At 40.3% G+C, this 21,430-nt stretch overlaps 1 protein-coding gene across 1 annotated transcript in view; it reads left to right on the top strand.

The window, feature by feature from the left end:
* The window catches only part of megf10 (multiple EGF-like-domains 10), a 225,562-nt gene that overhangs the window by 92,209 nt on the left and 111,923 nt on the right, over window positions 1-21,430 (top strand). The window contains exon 9 of the mRNA XM_084383730.1: window positions 11,167-11,379. Within this exon, the coding sequence (XP_084239856.1) occupies window positions 11,167-11,379 (213 nt within the window). The remainder of the gene's footprint in view (window positions 1-11,166; window positions 11,380-21,430) is intronic.

Raw genomic sequence — 21,430 nt, 5'->3', positions numbered from 1 at the left:
CCATTTTGTGTTCATGTGTCTAGATCAACTGTAGTGGATCAATCTTTCACAAAAAAAATCTGTATGAGTCTTTTAAAGTCAAAAACCATCCACAGTACTGAATACAGCTGTGTTTTGCATAAAGCACATCTGTGTGTTGTTGCTGCTAGGAAAGAGTAATTCAAAGGTGCATGTGTTTAACGTTTTGATGCTAAAAACAGTTTTGAAATGAGATTGTTAGGTTTTGTTTCAAGAGTTTAATTTTGCTGTATAAGTTAGGAGTTTATCTTCATGTGCTGTGTCTTACTTGGCCTGTGTGTTAAGTTATGACACAGTGAGCCAAAGTCTGTAACATGTGTCAAAGCATTCGGCAAAAACTGTAATTGAGGCAACTGAGTAGCGACTTAGGTTTGGCTGGACTCTCTGCCCAGCCTCCCTCATTGTAAGGTCGTGATTTATTACATGGTCCACCAAAGTGGCCCTCATTACATCAGATATTTGTCTTCTTCTGTTGCCTGCTCCCCTTCTTCGTCCTCTTCCTATTCCTGCTACTGCTCTTACTCTCCCTCACAAAGGAGCTGAGCTCATATCAGGTGTATTTATAGTGCTATGGCTTAGACTTATTGGTCTACAATGAGATTTTAAATGTTTTCATGTGTGTGAGTCTGTGTGCTTTTCCAATTTTAGTTGTGTTTTGTATTTTAAATAGATGTGTTTTCCCAATGATTGCATGAGATTTCCTTTTTGAAAAATGTGTCTTATGTAAAAAACAGTGTGTAGTGTTTTGCAAGAAGTGTGTTGGAGAATTTCAAACAGTGCAAAGCATATATTGTGTTTGCAGGGTTGGTGCTTTTGTTTAGGGCATGGTCACCAAAGATAGAGGTTGTGATGCTTTGGGCATAGCAACCACTTTTAGTGTTTAAGCATTAGGCAAAAACTGTAAAGAATATTTTGATGCATGACATGGATATGGGTCTGTGTATCATCTGATCATTCAATTATTAATTATGAATTAATAATAATCAATTAAAACTGCAAGCAGTGATGAACGGGCCCTCGCAGTCCACGCACGTCGGGGCATGCTGCTGTCGGGGCGTGCTTCTTACCCGACCCCATTGCCCATTTATTGTGTGCGCATGTGTCAACTGACTGTGTTTTGGACAAAACATATCTTGATAATAACGCCACCTGCTGGTCATTTTTGGTGTGTGAGTTACAGGGGCCAGTCTGTACCACCCCTATCAATTTCATATCCATAATTGTTATGGTGTGGGCACAGTGCCAAATATAAAATTAGACTGCCACCAGAGCGCCACCAAGTGTCGGATCGGTAAGACATTCGTCAGCTATCTTCAGGAGGGCATTGGCAATAAGTGTACCAAATTTTGTGTTAATCCAACAAACTGATGTCAAGATATAAAATACTTCAATTTAAAGAGCGCCACCTAGTGGTCATCTGTCAAAATTTAGCACAGAGCCGTGGGGCCTTATGGGGAAGTAGTGACCTGAGTTTCATGTCATTGGGACACGCCAATATAGAGATATGCAACACTTCCTGTTTTGAACCAAATCTACAGGAAGTTGTTAATTAATAACTTGAGTATTCTTTTGAATATCAAAATTCTTTGAGGAACTTTTTGTCAGAAGGGTCCACAGATGCTGTGTGCAAAGTTTGGTGCAAATCGGTGAAATTGCCTGGGAGGAGTTCGAAAAACTAGGTTTGTGACATTTCGCGAGTTAGCGAAAAAAACGGTAGGCGGAAATGGCCGTGGCCTATATCAGGAGATTCAGCACAATTGACTGAACGCATGGATAACAGGGTTTTGAATGTGCGACAAAGTATATGAGTTATAAGGCTAAACACACTTTCCTTGATTGTAGCGCCACCTAGTGGTGAAAATTCACACCAACAACAGATTATAAAATTTTTCGCCAAGCCTAATGACTTTGCCAAATAAAATCACATTTTCATTCATGTTCAGGCAGTGAAAAATGCGATCATTTGGGACAAAGGAATATATTAATAATCATCATTCCAAAAACAATAGGGACCTCCTGCTCGGGCCCTTAATTATTATTTGTTTTTTGATTTGTTGTTCTGTTTTCTGATTTTGCTGTTGGGTTCTCTGATTTGCCGTTGTGTTTTCTGATTTGCCGTTGTGATTTGCACTTCAGGGCCACCGTACAAATCCAAGCACTTCTTGTAATTCTTCGGTAGGGAACACTTCTTGTTGTGTTTTTAAACTATAACTACGGTCACGCGTGATTATGTAATTATCGCGGGAACTCCAGTCACAGCTCAAAATGCAGCCGGTGGGGGTTGCCTGACGATGGAGCAAAACCGTATCGCAGCCATTCCGCAACGCACATGCATCCAGTTGAATTCCGGAGTAAGATTGCCACATCCTCCAGAGAACAGACCTGGAGGTCCGGTCATTGTGTTTTCACAATTCTCAGCCAAGTGCCACGCAGGCTCATATAACTAGAAATATCATTAAGCACACACCATATACTTAAAGGTCCCATATTATACTGTTTTTCATCAATTTCACATAGCTGTCAGAGGTCCAACAACACTGTATTTGAAATGTATTGCCCCAAACCCATCCGTGGTCCTGAATTTCAGCTGTTTAAAAGTCGCTCAAGTGAGCTCTACTGAGAGCAGGCTGTTTCTGTGCCTGCACCTTTAATGCTAATGAGCGCCATCTGTCAACGCCTGCCTTGCCTGCTACACGCTCCTCTCAGGGAGAGGATGCCACTTACATTAGCGGTAGCATGCACTAATATTAACGGTGGATGTATCGCTTTAGCATGCCGAGATGCTGTCGTTCAACAGACCAGTTTGACCCAGAATCGCACCCAGGAGAGGCTCAGAAAAATACAGACTCTGCAGCTGCAGCAGGACTCCCCAACACAACCACCCGGCTCCCATCCCCCACTGACCTGCAATAGGTAACATCTAAAAACAGCTAGGGAAAGCTGTGTTTGTCTCCAAAACAGTCTCCAAGCTCTTGGACACTGTTCGCATAGTCTCTGTCTCCAGTCTGCACGTTTCCAGACTTTTTACTGTGACAACCAAGCTCCCTCGTAATATTATCAACATTAAACTCGCTTCAAACGCCGTTGCATAGCGGACCGAAGCGGAGCTAACTAGGTAGCCAATTTCAAGCTGACTTCATCATACTTGTAGGCAACTGTAAATACTATCAAAACATGGCGACACTTACCTGTGGCTCGGGTGCAGTTGCTGGGTCCTGTATGGTTGGGACTGATCCTTTTAGGAAGGTCAGTGTCGAGGCAAAGCCAGCTTTGTACTGACCCTCGTTACTGAAGTAGTCCGATGCGAAGTGGTGAGCAAAAACAAACAGACTTACACGAACTGTAGCCGGCACGTTGTCGTTAAAAATGAAACGCAATCACTGTCTCTTCTGCTCTTCTGTAGCTGGGACAGAATATAGGCACTTATGTTGATTTTTACAACCAACAACAGAGCAATTTGCGTGTCTAGCTCTGAGCGACGACATTGTGAAACACTGCTAGCTTACCGCTGGACACACCAAACTTCACCTCGGGGATGAACGCCCCCCGTTTCGTTACATAACGAAAGGAGCTGAATCTGAACAGCCTGTAGGAGCCTCGTTTTACCAGTGGGTGGGCTGCAGAAACCATGCAGGACTCGTTTGCTTTCCTCATTCTGGGAGTTGGTAGGCTCAGGGAGGACCAGTTTATATATGTAGAGACCAGAGAAAATTTGTTTTTCGTAATATGGGACCTTTAAGCAGACCAGTAACAGGTCAGAGATAGCCCTTCCAAGTACACTTTCATGCGAAAAAGGAGGAGTGTCAGTGCCGCCTGGAGTACAGGCACACCTCACTAGTGGAGTTGTGACCTCCTAGGCACTGTGGAAAAGAGAATCTCTGGTAGAGATCTGCTTGGCGGCTACTGGTTGACTCTGTCAACGTTCAACTACAGACTGAACTTGGCTTCCTTTGGGGAGTTGGTTTTGTGGGCTACCAAGTAGTAGGTACTGCCTATGGTTCCCCAACATCTTCCAAAGCTTGTGCCTTGTGTCTGGCAGACTAGACTGAGTGGCCCATTCACCCCTGTAGTCACTGGCCTTGGCATCTTGCGGGGCCAGTGAGGCTTTAGGTAGCATCTTGCACCTAAGCATACCATGGCAGCAGACTGTGTCTGGCTGTCCTACTGGCTCAGGGGTTCGCACATATTGGACATAGTTAATTTGTAGCTAGGGCCAAGGCCATCGACTTGTGTGTGGGTTGAGCATCGATATTAGAGCCCGACCGATAAAGGATTTTTAAGGCCGATACCGATACAAATATTTGGTGATTTAAAAATCCGATATTCCGATATTTCGCCGAAACAAAACATGAACAGATTTCCGTAACATTAGTTTTTTGTAGTTATTTATGAGTCCTCACTGAAATAATAAGATAATGCAGTTTAATTTTGCAGTTTTATTGTCATTACATAACAGAACATCAAAATTACTAGCTAAGTCAGTTTCACTCTCGGCTTACACCTAACAGCAGCAAAACTGGACATGGTAGTCACACATTTTGTCATGCTTATTTGAGAGAGAACTGATGGGGATGTTCTTTTAATTGTTAATCAAGCAATGTATTTCTTGTGACAATTGCCAACTTACCATGAGCACACTTCATCGATGATCTCAGTCGTGGATAACTGGTTCGCTCTGCCCGACTCTGGCTGGAGCAGCTGGTTGGCGGGTTTGTGGCATTCTAAACACGAGTGTTGCCAACAGGGACGTTGTAGAGTGTCCTCTGGTGGACAAACTATGCAACACCAACACTCATAACATGGTTGAAGGGTGTTTCATCCATTTTTATTTTATTTTTTAAATATTCATTTATCGGCCATTATAAACGTCGATACCGATAGTTTGGAAAATGCCCAATATCGGTCGGGCTCTAATCGATAATGGGTTTGAGAGTATGAGAGTGCTCCAGTTCTTCATGAGGTGTCTTACAGACACCCCATCCATATGGAATATGTAGCTGGGTGGAGAGATAGTCCCAATACAACAGAGAACTGTAGGTTGCATTGTAACCGTGGTTCTTTGAGTGAAGAGCCTATCTCTCCACTTCGAGACTGCTCAGAATCTTGTGTCAATCAAGTAAAATCAGAGCGATCATGCACACCTGTGCCTTATATACCTGTGCATGCCAGTACACCTGGTGTGTCTTAAATAATTATCCACATTTTCTGTCAGGTGGAGACATATTGAATATGTAGCTGGGTGGATAGATAGTTTCTTCACTCAGAGAACCACGGTTACAACGTAACTTACAGTTTTGTTGCCTAGACGTAACTTTGTGAACCTTTATTATGTTTTTAGGGACAACGTTTGAATATTTTATATATTTTCAGAGCCATCATATTGGGGGAACAATATTTGGTCAAGCACTCAAGGGAACAATAATACTTCCAATATGGATCTTTGACCTTCAGAATAAAACCGTTAAATATTTTTTTTCATTTCTGCTCTCTAAACAAAAGCGCAGATTTAATAATTAATTCATTATCAGGGCATAGGTGTGAGTTGATGTTCATGTGTTAGTGTAATTTTGGTGCTTGAACAGTCAAAGAATTTTACATTGGCTCATATCAGTTACTACAACCCAGTTGTTTTCATCCTGTTAAATACAGCATAATTGATATTAAGTTTTACGTAAGTAAAGTAAGTACATTTAATTTATATAGCACTTTTCATATTTAAAATCACAAAGTGCTTTACAAGAAGGATAAAATGCAATAGAATACAGAGATCACAACAAAAAACACACAACGGCACAAATCCAGGTAGCTTCACAGAGGCCCCAGAACATCAACATCAGTAAAAAGCCTGTTTAAAAAGATAGGTTTTAAGTTCTCTCTTAAAGCTCTGGTCTATACGGAGCCCCCCTGGTGTCGGGTTGAGAAAAAAAAAAAGCCCTGTACTAAACTGAGGGAACAGATTACTAAACAGAGGGAACAGATTACTAAACTGAGGGAACAGATTGCTAAACTGTGCGCACAGTTTACTACACTGAGGGAACAGTTTACGAAACTGAGGGCACAGATTGCTAAACTGTGCGCACAGTTTACTAAACTGAGGGCACAGATTGCTAAACTGAGGGAACAGATTGCTAAACTGTGCGCACAGTTTACTAAACTGAGGGCACAGATTGCTAAACTGAGGGAACAGATTGCTAAACTGCGCACAGTTTACTAAACTGAGGGAACAGATTGCTAAACTGTGCTCACAGTTTACTAAACTGAGGGCACAGATTACTAAACTGAGGGCACAGATTGCTAAACAGAGGGAACAGATTACTAAACTGAGGGAACAGATTGCTAAACTGTGCGCACAGTTTACTAAACTGAGGGAACAGTTTACTAAACTGAGGGCACAGATTGCTAAACTGTGCGCAGTTTACTAAACTTAGGGAACAGATTGCTAAACTGTGCGCACAGTTTACTAAACTGAGGGAACAGATTACTAAATGGGTGGGGGGGCATTAAAATAGCCTTTTATTTACACCGAACGAGGTCTAATACTCAATTTTTACTGTACAGTAACATCACTTTGGCTCATAAGTTCTGACAATGGTTGGTACAGTTGACTTCAGGAGCATCCCAACTACTCCCTCAGTCCTCAGAGAAATTAAGCCTTTTTCTTGTTTTTTTCTGAACTTATGGACCAAAGTGTCATTATTGTACAGTAAAAATGGAGTATTAGAGCTTTTCTGCTGCAAAACAAGAAAAAAAAGACACGCGTGTTGCCAAGTTTAGCAATCTGTTCCCTCAGTTTAGTAAACTGTGCGCAGTGTTTAGCAATCTGTTCCCTCAGTTTAGTAATCTGTTCCCTCAGTTTAGTAAAATGTGCGCACAGTTTAGTAATCTGTTCCCTCAGTTTAGTAAACTGTGCGCACAGTTTAGCAATCTGTGCCCTCAGTTTAGTAAACTGTGCGCACAGTTTAGCAATCTGTGCCCTCAGTTTAGTAAACTGTGCGCACAGTTTAGTAAACTGTGAGCACAGTTTAGCAATCTGTTCCCTCAGTTTAGTAAACTGTGCACACAGTTTAGCAATCTGTGCCCTCAGTTTAGTAAACTGTGGCCTCAGTTTAGCAATCTGTTCCCTCAGTTTAGTAAACTGTGCGCACAGTTTAGTAATCTGTTCCCTCAGTTTAGTGCAGGGCTTTTTTTTTTCTCAAATGACACCAGGGGGGCTCCGTAGGTCTACGATCTGAGAAGGGTTTGAAAAAAGCATCCCCCCCACACACACCCCTACCCTCTGTGCTCCTCAATCCCTCCCCTCCGAGCTCGTATCGCTTTGCCCACGGAGCCTCCCGCGACACACCCCCTCCCGCAACAAGCAACAAGAGCAACAAGCCGGCCGGCAGAAACCAAATACAGCCCAGCTTTGAATGCTGAGTGACAATCGGATTCACAGGTAAAGTTATTACAATGCACGTTGAAACTCACGTAAATCTAAATGTCCACAGCTAAGCTCCACAGCCAAGCTAGCGTAACGTCATTAGCATGTTACAGCTATGTTACGTTACAGCTAGGTAATAAGTTACAACAGCTAAGTTAGCCACTTGTAAAAGTTATTGAGGGCCAAGAGACTAACAGATGCTGCTGTCAGCTTTCATCACAACAATCGTTTCCACATTGTGGCTGAAAAATAAACCTGTGTGAGTCTCGGACCAGCTGTGTGTGTCCCAGCTGTTGTCTGAGTAGCACCAGACTGCGACACAAACGTGCCTGTAAACCGTAATCTCTTGTTTATGACAGATAAGACACACAAATACACACATCGTAAAGCATTTATGATAATCCATCATATTGATTTAGCAAAGGCTTCGTTGAAAACAAACGGACAAGACCGGGAGGAGGGTTAGCAAAACAGTTGAGTAGTGACCGGGCAAGAGGTTGTTATGGAGAAATAAATCCGGACAAATAAAATAAAAATCCGGAAATAAATCCGAAACCCCTCCGCTTCGCGTTGGGGTTTCATTCATCCATTCATTCATCTTACTTGCTGCTTCATTTAGCTGCCACGAGCAAATAAATAGGCTAATTTGGTGTAAACATGATAGCAATGTTAGCTTGTTGTTAGCTTACAATGCTAGCATAGAGGCTAACGTCTCCGTCGAACAAGTAAACAAGTGTTGACAATACTGCAGAGACAGAAATAGTCTCAACACCGTCTAATAACACAGAAACAAACTAACGTCAACTTTCACAGTCATAAGCCAGCATCGGCATGAAAGTTATCTGTGTCACAACATCCACAATAAAGACGAAAGATTACCTGCTCAACAGAAACTCCGCTGTATCAGCATCGGGTCCATATCTTCACGGACCTTTTGCCACCGTTCAAATGAGCCCTCTTTGTTTCACATCTCCGGTTTGTGTCTTTTCAGTGACAGACTTTCTTATTCTTTGACTCTTTGTCAGTGGGGCAAGCAGAGGCAGCTGCTCTTGTCGCTTGTAGTTTCAAATGCGGAAGTGGGTCGGGACCAGACGTGAGCAGGAGCAGGAGAGTGAGCAAGGATTGGATCGGAAAATTGATCCAATAGGAGCCATCCGGGCCGGATGGTTCCTATTGGTCAATTTCTTTTCAGTTTTACAGGCAGTAGAGAGAATGGATTTATTTGGTTCCTTTTACTTTTCACATTGTGTAGGTGGTACTATTGGGTCATAACCACCATCTAAATGATGTTAATAATAATAACAAATCTTTCAAATCGTAGACCATAGCTTTAAAACCTTCAGTGGACTACGTTAGGTCAATGATAGTGCATTCCAGAGGCGAGGGGCACTGGCCTGGAAAGAGCAATCACCTTGTGTTTTACAGTTTTTCTCAATTGCTAAAACACTAAAACCCATTGGCTGAACAAAGTTCGCAGTTGCCTGAACTCATTTAGCTAATTGTTCAGTCCGTTGTCAATACCTTAAACCATTTCACATGGTAAAACACAGTTTGCAGGTCTCACTTAGACTTTTCAGCAGAACTCTAAACACATTCTCATTCTCAAAACACATTCTGCACTCTAATGCACATGTCATCCATACCGGTAAACACAAGTGGCAACAATCAAATGCAAATAGAGAACACATGTCATTGATTAAACACATCCACTCAAAATTGATTTCACTTGTTTCAAATCATGTGACACAACCAATATAAGCCAGTTCAGAGAGCAAACAGGTTGTTGAAGGAGAAAGTCTAAGAATGGATGGAAGAAACAAATTGTCTGGCCCTTAACATTGTGCTTTCCATTTGTTTACAGTACTGACTGCTCAATAGATTTTGACTGGTTGCAGGTTCATATCAACAAAAAACAAGAATAACAGTATCACAGAAACAAAGGACAAGTTTGTGAGATGCAGGGTACAGTACTGTTAAAAATAGGGGTACAAGGAGGAGGAAGAACAAAAAAAATTGCAAAGAGCAAAGCAGAGTATAATTTCTGATCAATTTTGAGCTACTATGATAGAACATATTTTCATCCATCAAAAGACAATGAGGGAAAAATATGAAATTTGTTTTGAGATTAAAAATGTACTTCTCCCTGAGAACTATATGTTTTGAACAATGTGTTTTCTATTTTTTGGTGCATTGTTTACTGACTGCTTGATACTGTATATCATTTTGATCGCTTTGTTTATGATTTGAGAGCAGTGTTTGGTTTTGAGCACAGGTAAATCTGTTTTGAGGCGAATGTTTCATTTTGCACGAGGAGTCAGAGGTTTTGTAAATAGTGCTTGAAGGTGAGGTTTTGCGTTTAATGTTTTCAGAAAATGGAGCAAGGTTTCAGAAATTGTGTTTTAGCAATTGAGAAAAACTAAGATGAGTGGGGGGGACCATCAAGAGTTTCTGATCTGATGACCTTAGTGAGCGTGAGGGAGAACTATTTCTGGTAAAAAACATTTTACATGCACTCTTTGCATGGCATATTTGTACTATATGAACAAAGGCGTAACTCTCAGGAGGTTGCAATAACATCAACAACATAGATAGGATTCTAGGTACTAGGTAACATAGGTAGATATTTTCCTGTACAGCGTTAAGACAAACATGAATGTGGTTGGTGGTGATGGTGAAACATGCAGTACAGCTCCAGCCCTGTAGTTAAGATCGTCAGCAAGCAAAGGGGTTGAGCTTACAACTCCTTTACAATGTGATTGTATAGTTTTATTGAACAAATAAAAATAAATTAGTTTCACAAAATAAAAGTCTTCTAATAAAAATGTGCACTCTGCTTCTCCATGAAACAATTTGTTTTATCACATAAACTGCCATGACCCCATTTTTCAAGTTAATATGAAAAATATTTCACAATTCTATGCAAAGGCTTTTACAGTGCTCATTAAAACTAGCCAACTACAACATTTCTCCATACAGAAAATACAAACATACCTGTTTAACAAACACCTGAATGTAGTTGGTGGTGATGGTGAAACATACAATACAGCTACAGCCCCTACACATTTGAATAAAAATGCAATTAACAGACTGAAGCAGACAGCCGTATCTACATTAGTTGTGCAGTACTTCTTTAAACCGATCTTATGAGGCAGAGCAGCTAGCTGCTACATAATCAAACAGACTTAGCAAGCAAACTTCACTCAGCAGAAAAATATAGATAAGATACATACGTGAGACCATTCATGTCATGTAATATACACTTTAATTACGTTAGTTAGCTAGTTAAGTTACTTTATAGCTTAGTATTTGAAACAAATCAAGGAGCTGTTTTCAGTACGTACCATAGATTAGATCATCAGCAAGCAAAAGGGGTGAGCTGACGACCTCAGTGCTCTATAATAGCACCAACACATGAGGGCGCTCCAATCAAACAAGTAAAAGCAGCTTGGCATAGATACAGATAGGACATAAGGCTCTTTCCCAAAGAAATTAAAATAGCAAGATAACTTTCTTGAAAATAAAAGTAATACTGAATGAACACTGAAATGAATTTTGTTGGACTTCAGTTATCTAAAATAACCCTGTTAAACTTGCACTATATGAAAAGTGCCCTGTGATAATTCTGTTATGATTTGGCACTATATAAAAAAAATTAGAACTGTTACTGATCACCTACACCTTAATTCAAATAATTGACTATGGATATCACTGTCTCTTGCTGTGAACAGGTGCCAGCACGAATGTGCAGTGGGTTATTATGGTGCTGGCTGTGCAAAGACGTGTCGCTGCAAGAACAGGAGCAAATGTTACCACACCAACGGAATGTGTCTGTGTGAGCCAGGATACACAGGGGTGACATGTGACGTCCGACTGTGTCCTGAAGGCCAGTACAGCCTCGGCTGTGCTAGGAAGTGTCCATGCCACGCCCAAAACACACGCAGGTACATAGAAATAGTGTTCAGACTTAAATTGTGTCTGTTTCTTCAAGTATTTCATAATCGTACTATGTGTAAAAGTTTGTATCTTTCAAATTCTAGTGTTAACAGACATCAGGAAGAAGTTTTTATGTATTGTCTATGTATGTCTGTTAGTGTGATCATTGATCCCGTTTGCATATTTACACCAGAAATTCATGACAAGATGATTTGAAATCTACTTGCAAGGATGCAATCTGCAACATTTATAAAGCACACCTAAAGACTAAACAGCGTATTGTTTCATAGCAAAATGGCTCTTTACTTAAATGTTTCTGTGAGCTCTCTGCAGTGCAGCTTCATGCTGCCTTCACAGGAAAGCAACATCAGGGCATCATCTATAAAAATTTCACCAACATGGCCTTAACCGCGTCAATTCTGTAGAGTTATCGTAGTTTAGATTTTTTTAAATTTAATATTAGCGGATATATGTTATATAGTATACTCATGCTGACATAAGTATGATATGATAGTTGAGTGGTTAAGTATGCTGCCAGTCATTGCATTTTAAACCATGGGACGCTGGTTCGCATCCCGGCCGCCGCACTAGCCCTTTTCACACAGCCGTTTGCATGCGGGGATCCTGCACCAATTCTCTGCATCCGCCTCTGTGTGTGAAAGTTTCAGATGCAGCGAGGGGTGTTTACACTTTAGATTAGGGGGATGCAAAAGCACTTGAAAATGACTTATAGATGATTCAGTAATACATTTACACATGAGTTATAAAAGATGAAGAACAGACCTCTTTCATTACATAACAAATCATTAGGTAAACATTTACTAATGATTATTTCATGAATATTTCATAATTAACTAATCAGTTGTAGATGACTTGCAACACATTTGTGATATGTTAACAGCATTCATCAATAATAATTTCTTATAATCACTCACAAGTCATTCATAATATATCAACAAATCATTAAGTAATCATTTACTAATGATTTGTTCATGAACATTCCATGTTAACAAGTCATTTGCAGATGACTTACAACATAGTTGTGATATGTCAATTTAGTATTAACTAATCATTTACAAAGGTTTATTAATGTTTTGTTCATGATTTGTTCATCATTAACTAATGTATTATAAAGGACTTACTAGTGATTTTTATTATAAAGTGTTACCAAATTTTATGTACATGTTGGATATAGATGGCTTTTTAGTGTTGGTAAAGATGTTTGTAGTGCCAAACAGAATCGGCTGTCTGATAAAAACTTTGAGAGACTGCTCATGTGTCGTGTCAACAAGCAATTCTGCCCTGGCATCTAGTTCTAGTGCCTAAGTGTTAGCGCCTCTGAAGTTCCTGTGATATTGACCGAAAATGTCAGGTTTTGTTCTTTAAAAAAAAAAAACTTGAGTTGAGAGGCATATTTCTGCTGGCATGTGAATTTTTTGTAGGCTATTATATTTTGTTTCATATACACCATATGTTGATTTATTCAACGCTGAGTTAAATGAGTATAATGAGTATAAGTAGTTGCTAAAGCTTCTTTTTTTAGCAGTAGTTTTACAAACTACATTCCTCCAGGGGTAGAAATGTAGTTTGTTCAAACTACTGCCAGGCTGAACTACATGTAGTTTTACAAGCTACAATTGCAAAGTAGCTTCCCCAACACTGTCCGTGACAAGCATATAACCCCTCTAGTCCCCCACAGCATGACACAAACCAAACACAGAAACCACTCAAACAACAGTGTCTGACATCCTGTCGTCATATACCCACTTAAAGGTCCCATATAATACTGTTTTTCATCAATTTCACACAGCTGTCAGAGGTCCAACAACACTGTATTCGAAATGTACTGCCCCAAACTCATCCGTGGTCCTGAATTTCAGCTGTCTAAAAGTCGCTCAAGTGAGCTCTACTGAGAGCAGGCTGTTTCTGTGCCTGCACCTTTAATGCTAATGAGCTCCGTCTGTCAACGCCTGCCTTGCCTGCTACACGCCCCTCTCAAGGAGAGGATGCCACTTACGTTAGCGGTAGCCAGTGTTGCCAGGTGTACGATAATTATCGTATTTGTACGATAATTTTGCCTTCTGTACGATGTACGATCACTAATCCCAAAAAAGGCCAAATATACGATAATTTGACCATTCCGTGAATGTGTGGTTGTAATCAGCCTGCAGTAACTGTATGCCAGAGTTTTTTTGTGAACCCTGAAGGCATCTGTTTCCATTGTGACAAGTTTCCAGCCGATTGTACTTTTCAAAATGTGAGCTACGTGATGTCCATGTGTTTGCCTCAGAACAACGAGCATGATTGGTTGAATGGTCTGCTGCGCCAGCCCCACAAGATGCTCCAGACGGGTCCAGTGCTGATGTGGTGCTGTGAATCCATTCCATACTGATGCCACAAAGCTGTGAGTGGCTGTTAGACGCTATTTAACACTAGAGTGATTATAGCGCATCAGCATATTTGACTATAGCGCATCAATAGACGTGTTATTTTGGTTATGACGGTTGTACGATAATTTCCCTCAAAACAAGATATTTTTATGTATCCAGTACGACAATCCTATATTTCCTACCTGGCAACACTGGCGGTAGCATGCACTAATGTTTACGGTGGATGTATCGCTATGGCTCGCCGATATGCTGTCGTTCAACCACACCAGTTTGACCCAGAATCGGACCCAGAAGGAGAGGCTCCGAAAAATACACGCTGCGGCTGCAGCAGGACTCCCCAACACAACCACCCGGCTCCCATCCCCCACTGACCTGCAACAGGTAACATCTAAAAACAGCTAGCAAAAGCTGTGTTTGTCTCCAACACAGTCTCCAAACTCTTGGACACTGTTCGCATAGTCTCTGTCTCCAGTCTGCACGTTTCCATACTTTTTACTGTGACAATCAAGCTCCCTCGTAATATTATCATTAAACTCGCTTCAAACGCCGTTGCATAGCGGACCGAAGCGGAGCTAACTAGTTAGCCAATTTCAAGCTGACTTCACCATACTCGTAGGCAACTGTAAATACTATCAAAACATGGCGACACTTACCTGTGGCTCGTGTGCAGTTGCTGGGTCCTGTATGGTTGGGACTGATCCTTTTAGGAGGGTCAGTGTCGAGGCAAAGCCAGCTTTGTACTGACCCTCGTTACTGAAGTAACGTTGCATAACGAAAGGAGCTGAATCTGAACAGCCTGTAGGAGCCTCGTTTTACCAGTAGGTGGGCTGAAGAGACCATGCAGGACTTGTTTGCTTTCCTCATTCTGGGAGTTGGTAGGCTCAGGGAGGACCAGTTTATATATGTAGAGACCAGAGAAAACGTGTTTTCATAATATGGGACTTTTAAATTTGTAACTTGGAACTTCCATGGAACTGGTACACAAGCACTTCTCAAATCTCATATTAATACATCCCATACCTATCAGCGCTCATGCTCCCGTGTCTGTCACCTGGAATATAAACCATCCTCACAAACCATTGGTCAGATGGTGATTTAATAATTCATTGCTTGAGGATTCCAACTTTGATTAGTACATTACAGTTTTTTTCGATTGCTAAGACGCATTGGTCGAAACTGAAGCGGCATGTTCAAAACTCTTAACACAGTCTGCAAAACAGAAATGCATGTTGGCTAAACTGTGTCTTACTTTTCATTGCTTTCAGACAAAGTGCATTCAGTGACCACAGTCACCGAAATGGATTAAGTCTTTTCTCATTCACTAGTTAACACCTGCAAAACACTATGCTTTAACAGCACATTTTTCAAATGCTAACACACTTTGTTCAAGAGAGAAGAGAGAAGAGCAGCCAGGAGAGGAAGGAGTTTAGTTTTATCTCTTACTGTAATTTGTATTCTACCCCTGGAATTCTGAGATTCTGCATTATTCTGTTTACGTAATCTTTATTTTTTGTATGGTCCTGAAGTACTTATGCAAAAACACAAATGTTCTTGAATAAATCTCTGCATTCCTGATTCAGTGTTGTTGCAATATATTACAGCATATACAATAATTTAGAACCATCAAAGTGCAAAAGATCCTATATAAAATACTGATTTACCTGACAAAAATCATTAAAACTTGAAATATAAGATGTATTCGATGTAATGTTCTTTGTTGTTAGTATTTTGTCGTTCCCTTTGTTAAGAGTGATTGTGTGTGTTTCCAAAGTGAGACAATGTGCTAGTGTTTTGTTGAACGAGCTTCTCTTGAGATATGTATGAAGTGTTTTGTTGGTGAGACACACTTTTGGGCATGAGATTAACTGTTGAGCTGAGCTGCAAGATGGAAATGCAGACTGTGTTAAGAGTTTTGAATATGTCGCTTCAGTTTCGACCAATGCTCCTTAGCAATGGAAAAAAAACTGTAAAAGAGAGTGGGCTTTTCTCCTAAAATAAATGAAATACATGATTCACTGGAAATAGCACCATCACTACTTTGGGAAACAGGTAAAGCCCTACAGAGAGGAAAAATCATATCATATACCACACACAAGAAAATGAAAGATAATTAACAGGAATTGAACTTGAAAACATCAATGTAGATAACCCCTCAACACAATTCACAATACAATTCAAGGAACACTGTTCAGACTCCTGTCAGTTTCTGAATGATGTCAAGTGGCCCCCTACTGGCAGGTCAGGGTTATTGCGCCTTCAAGGGCTGACCGCAGAGTTGTTGTTATCTGATCCTTGGAGTAGACCCATCAGTGAGTATGGTTGCTCTTAGTTTATTTAAGTTACATCCTCATTTAATAACATTGTGTACTTCAGAGTGGTGTTAAACACCTTATATTTTTAGTTGGGAAATCGTGCTAACGACGCTAATGCTAATCGGGACGCTAGCTGTTAGCATAGGCTGATTGAGTTCATTGTTGGGCCTCATTTGTGTGTGTGTGTAAACCATTGCATGGGTTGTTGCCATTTGCTGTGTTTGCACTGTTGCTTACCTGCGAGAGGATTTTACTGTAAAAAAAGATGTGTGTATGCCTTATTTAATAGTGTGTTGTACTTACCTGATTTATAACCTGAAAGTGAAGAAGATGTCAGGCTTAGCAGATAAAGAGGACTCAGATGCAGAAAGGTGGCAGTATCGACAGGCTTTTATTTTCTGTTTAGCAGCTCTTCAGACAGAATGACAAAACATTAGGCTATGAAAAATCTATGTGTCCAGGGGACCAAACACAGAACGACAGAACTGCAAAACTACAAAACTACACTGATCTCGAGAACTCTCTATGAAAATTTAGCAAACTGAAAATCACTCAACGAGGAGGGTGAAAATTAAACAAACTGAAAATCACTCAATGAGGAGGGCTTACAGGCTATAAAAATTAAACTACTCCGAATTACAAAAACTTTATGAACGAAAAGCGCTCCAAAACGGAGGAAAAAACAAATGCTATGAAGCTATAAGACAGAAACAAACAACTGACGAAAAATACTATTAACAAAAAAATCACTCTTCTTCAGAGGACTACTAACCAAAAAATAAAGCTTGGCAATACTTAACTTAGTACAGAATCGAGGCTGAGAACAAGGCTGTGGAACAGGGCTGGACGTATTCGACAGGACGAACGAAATACTCTGGCAACGCAGACAGGGGAAGACAAAGACTATATACACATGAGGAGGGATGGCACAGGTGGAAACAATCAGGGATCAGGGGAGACGCCAGACCGGTGACACAAGAGGAAGGGCAAGTGACCTGAAACGAGAGGAGAGTTACTTTTCAAAATAAAACATGAATTTCACAAGACAAAAACCCAAGACAGGACACTCCTCACCGCGGTGTGACAGAAGAAAAGTGTGACCAGTGTTGTTGCACATATTCAGTTTCAATTGTAACATTGTGTATATTTTCATTGTGTTTCAGTTTTACAAAAAAGTCTCAGAAGACTGCAGTAAATTGCTCTCAACCTGGAGTCACACCTACTGGGTCTTTGTTGTTAGCTATCTGTCTACAAATACAGCTCATGTATTAGCCAGAATAAACACAAAAACAAGATTATAGCTGCTGCGCAGCGATGGGTCGGGTCCGGGCTATTTTTGGCAAATTTAGGCAACTCTGAGGCTGAGCAACAAAGTGTAGAACAGGAAGACAGACAGTTGACATCATAATGTTCATTTTGCATTAGTTGAGGCTTGAACTTACAACCTTTGACACCTAAGTCCATCTTCTATCTCACTTAGTTAGCTGGCTAGTGACAGATCATGTGAGGCTTCACAAAGTGAGTAAGCTATACACTGTCAGATGAGCACATGACATAATAGAACACCATCTTTAAAATTACCTTTAAAATACACAGAGAGCGAGGCGCATAAACCATTTCAAGAGACAGTTTGCATGTTTTGCAAACCTATTTAATTTGTTAATATTTCATTTAAAACTAAGAACATATTGCATGTAGCCTACTCATTTTACCCTCAGGAGTGTGTTGCACAGGTGTTGTCACTCTAATTAGGTACTCTCTGCTCTGCTTTAGTTTGAGGTGGAAAAACACATTCTGTTCTGAATCAATCAAAGGGGCTTGAAAGGAATTTGCTCTGTCTCATTAAGTGTTTGCATTTGTGGTCATTTTAAGTTATTTTTAATATTTCAACACATTACCTGGATTACAACATGTTGAATTATAAATAACAATTCTCCATTAAATATGAAGTTATTGTTACCAGCCAACAGACAAATCTGATCCTTACCAGTTTGAAATACTGCTCTCTTGATTTAATCTTTGTTTTGCTGTGATTTTTTTATATATATGTTTCCCACTCACTGAACTAGATCACTGATCCTGTCTCCTACTCTCAGCTGGATCAACTTTAAGTGATTCTCCTTCTTCAGTTTAAATGGAGGGTGTCAATCAGCATTAAAGCACATTACCGCCACCTATGTTTGGACTGGAATTACATCACCACAAAACAAACACAAAGTAATAAAAAATTCAGTTATTAGGAAAAAAATCTGAAAATACACATGTTGCATCTAGACAGCATGGAGATGTTTTTGAAAATGATTGATTTGCTCCATAAGTGAATAACTGATGTTTAGCTATGTCATTACTGCATTGACTCCAATTGTTCACATGAAAGAAAAATATAAAATGCTGTGAAAAATTCAGTTTTTGAGGCTCAATTTTTCATAAATCAAAGGAGGAGAGAGGAAATAGGTTTAAGAAGTTTTACAGTTTTTGAAAAAAAACTGAGTGATGTACTTCATGATTTTTAATAGGTTTAAATGTACAAAAGTTTCTTCAATATTGAGTTCTGAAGCTGCAGCAAGTATGGTTGATTTGTTATGATTTTTCAAAGTTTTGAACTTTAGACGCTTGCTGTAGCACCACCATCAGGACTATTGGCTTGGGTTTACAGCTGAGGTAATCTGGCATGAGACTGGACCTTTGTGCAAAATTTGGTTAGCTTTCATCCATGGTCCAGTCCAAGGTATTTGTTTTTATTTAATTTAGAGGCTTGCTGTGATGCCACCGTCAGGACAATTGTCATGTGTTTCATGTTGAGGACATCTGATATTTTGATCTGTCATCATCATCATCCTTGCTGGGTCTTGAACCCACAACCCCTGACACCAAGCACCAGCTCCTAACTCACTGAGCTAATTGGCTGGAAGTGAGACCTGCTGTGTGGCTTCATTTGTCGACTCAGGGAGTCACTGTCCGGGCAGCTGTTGTCAAGGCAGATTTCAAAAATGGTCAAAATGTCAGAAATTCTGTTACCTGAACAAAAATCTGATAATACATAAATTGCATCTTAACAGCATGGAAATGTTGGTGATTTGTTTTTAACTTAAAGTGTTTTGCTTCATAAGGGAAAATTTGGTGTTTAAAAATGCCACTCTTCCATTGACTCCAGTTGTTCCCATGAGAGCAGAATTCAAAATGTTCTCAAAAATTCAGTTTTTGAGATAAAATTCTGATATTTGCCAAACTCCATCAACAATGACTGCAAAATATTCTCAATTTTTTTCAGGAAGATTGAAAATGTATTTAGCAAGAATTTGATAGTATATGTTTACAGTACTGTTTACAGTCAAACATTTTGATGCACTGTAGGCTTAATTTTTGATAAATCAAAAATCCGAGAAACAAGTTTTGTGGAGGACGGTCTGAAGATGCTCTCTAGCAAGTTTGGTGACAATTGGGCAAAAAATTTTGGGAGGAGATAGGTTTTATAAGTTTTACAGGTTTTGAAAAAAACTGAGTGATGGACTTCATAATTTGTAATGAGTTTAAGTGGACTAAAGTTTCAGCAGTATTGGGGCTACAGTTTGGTGAAAGTTTCAAAACTGTAGCATGTACTGTTGATTTTGTAGGTATTTTTTAAGTTTTTAAATTTAAACGCTTATTGTGCCCCCCCCAGGAGGAATATCGACATGTCCTTGGAATTAAGTAAATCTGGCATGGGGCCGGACATTTCTGTAAAGTTGGTGAGTTTTCGCCCATGGGAAGTATGACTTCCTCGGAAGAAGAAGAAAGAAAGAAAGAAAGAAAGAAAGAAAGAATTCCTAGGAATACAATAGTGTCCTGGCAGCTTAGCTGCCCGGACCCTAAAAATTTAATTCCTCCGACATAGAATAAAAATGAATTGAATACAGTTATGAATCTGGAAAATACCTGGCTAACCAAATTAAGCAAAACAAAGAAAGAACAACAATTTCAATTAAAATTGCAACCGCCCCCCCATGTAGGTCGGGCCATGGCACCGTCAGAGGCCGCGTGCCCAGATGCGTGCTCGCCTGTCGCCTGTGGAAATGTCCTACCTAAATGGGATACGTGTCACACAAATCTTCAGTGACTTCCTGTGTCCAGTGGGTGGCGCTTTGGATATGACACAGTATTGATGCATAGAAGGATTGAGGGTTAAACCCTCTACATATGTAAGCAATTTGGTGTCGATGGGAACTTGTATGTTGAAGTTGTAAGTACCTCCCGCTTATTGCGAGGGATCGAAATTGACCACTCCCCACCACGCCCAGCAGGTGTACCGAAGGCGAAAGCTTTTGACAACATATCATCTTCAAGGTCTGAGGATGCTACTGAGTGAATGTGAAGTCTGTAGTGTTAAATCTGTAGGATGAGTTAGTTAGTACGAGGCATAGAAATTGGGTCCGTACAGAATGGGAAAAGCCATAAGGGGGTCATCAAAATTAACTGTACCGCCACGCCCACCAGGTATATCGGAGGCAAAAGCTTTTGACAAGGTGTCATCATCAAAGTCTGAGGATGATACTTAGTGACTGTGAAGTCTGTGGTGTTAAATGTGTAGGACAAGTTAAATAAAGTACGAGGCATAGAAATGAAAAAAACAAAATGGGAAAAGCCATAAGGGGGGCGTTAGGGGGTGCTACTGAGCTGTCGTGCTGCGCATGAGGTCAGTTGTGGTATCGAATTAACGTAGTGATGGGTTAGAAGCTACACGCCAAATTTGGTGAGTCTGCGAACATCCTAAAGTCCCGAAAAAAACGTCAGAAAAATTAAAATTGCTGATGCCATTCAAGATGGCCGACTTCCTGTTGCGGAAAAAAAAATTCAGACAAAAATAATTCCTGCCTAAATCCTTGAGACCCATGGGTCCTGCGAATTTCATGATGATGTTCCAAGTTTGGTGAGTTTGGGGTATGTTCAGGCTGCCAAATATGCGCTCGTTGTCAAGGGTGAAGAATTATAAGATAAGATAAGATAAGCCTTTATTGTCTCCCTTAGGAGAAATTTGTCTTGGGCATTCGAGAGAACACAGGTGACACAGCAGCACACAATCTCTCCACATATATACAATGTGCACGTATACATAAACAGTCAAACTCCAGTCAACACATAGATCCATATACACACGAAAAAATATTGCATGGTGCCCTGCACAGACATAATACGCAGCCAAAATATTGCACATTAAAGATCGAACACCGAAGAAACATCGAAGACCATTTCTTTAGTTTTTTTAACGTTTAACAGCAGGTTGTGCCCCCCGCACCACTGCACAACCTCTTCTATCTCTGACTTTTACATGGCAATGTCTGAGTCTTTTGTCAGTAAACTGAGTATGGCTGTATCATCAG

Source organism: Pagrus pagrus (assembly GCF_965226575.1).
Source record: "Pagrus pagrus genome assembly, chromosome: 19".
NCBI lineage: Eukaryota > Metazoa > Chordata > Actinopteri > Spariformes > Sparidae > Pagrus > Pagrus pagrus.
The sequence above is the reverse complement of the archived record's forward strand: the minus strand, read 5'-3'. Positions and strand labels throughout refer to the sequence as shown.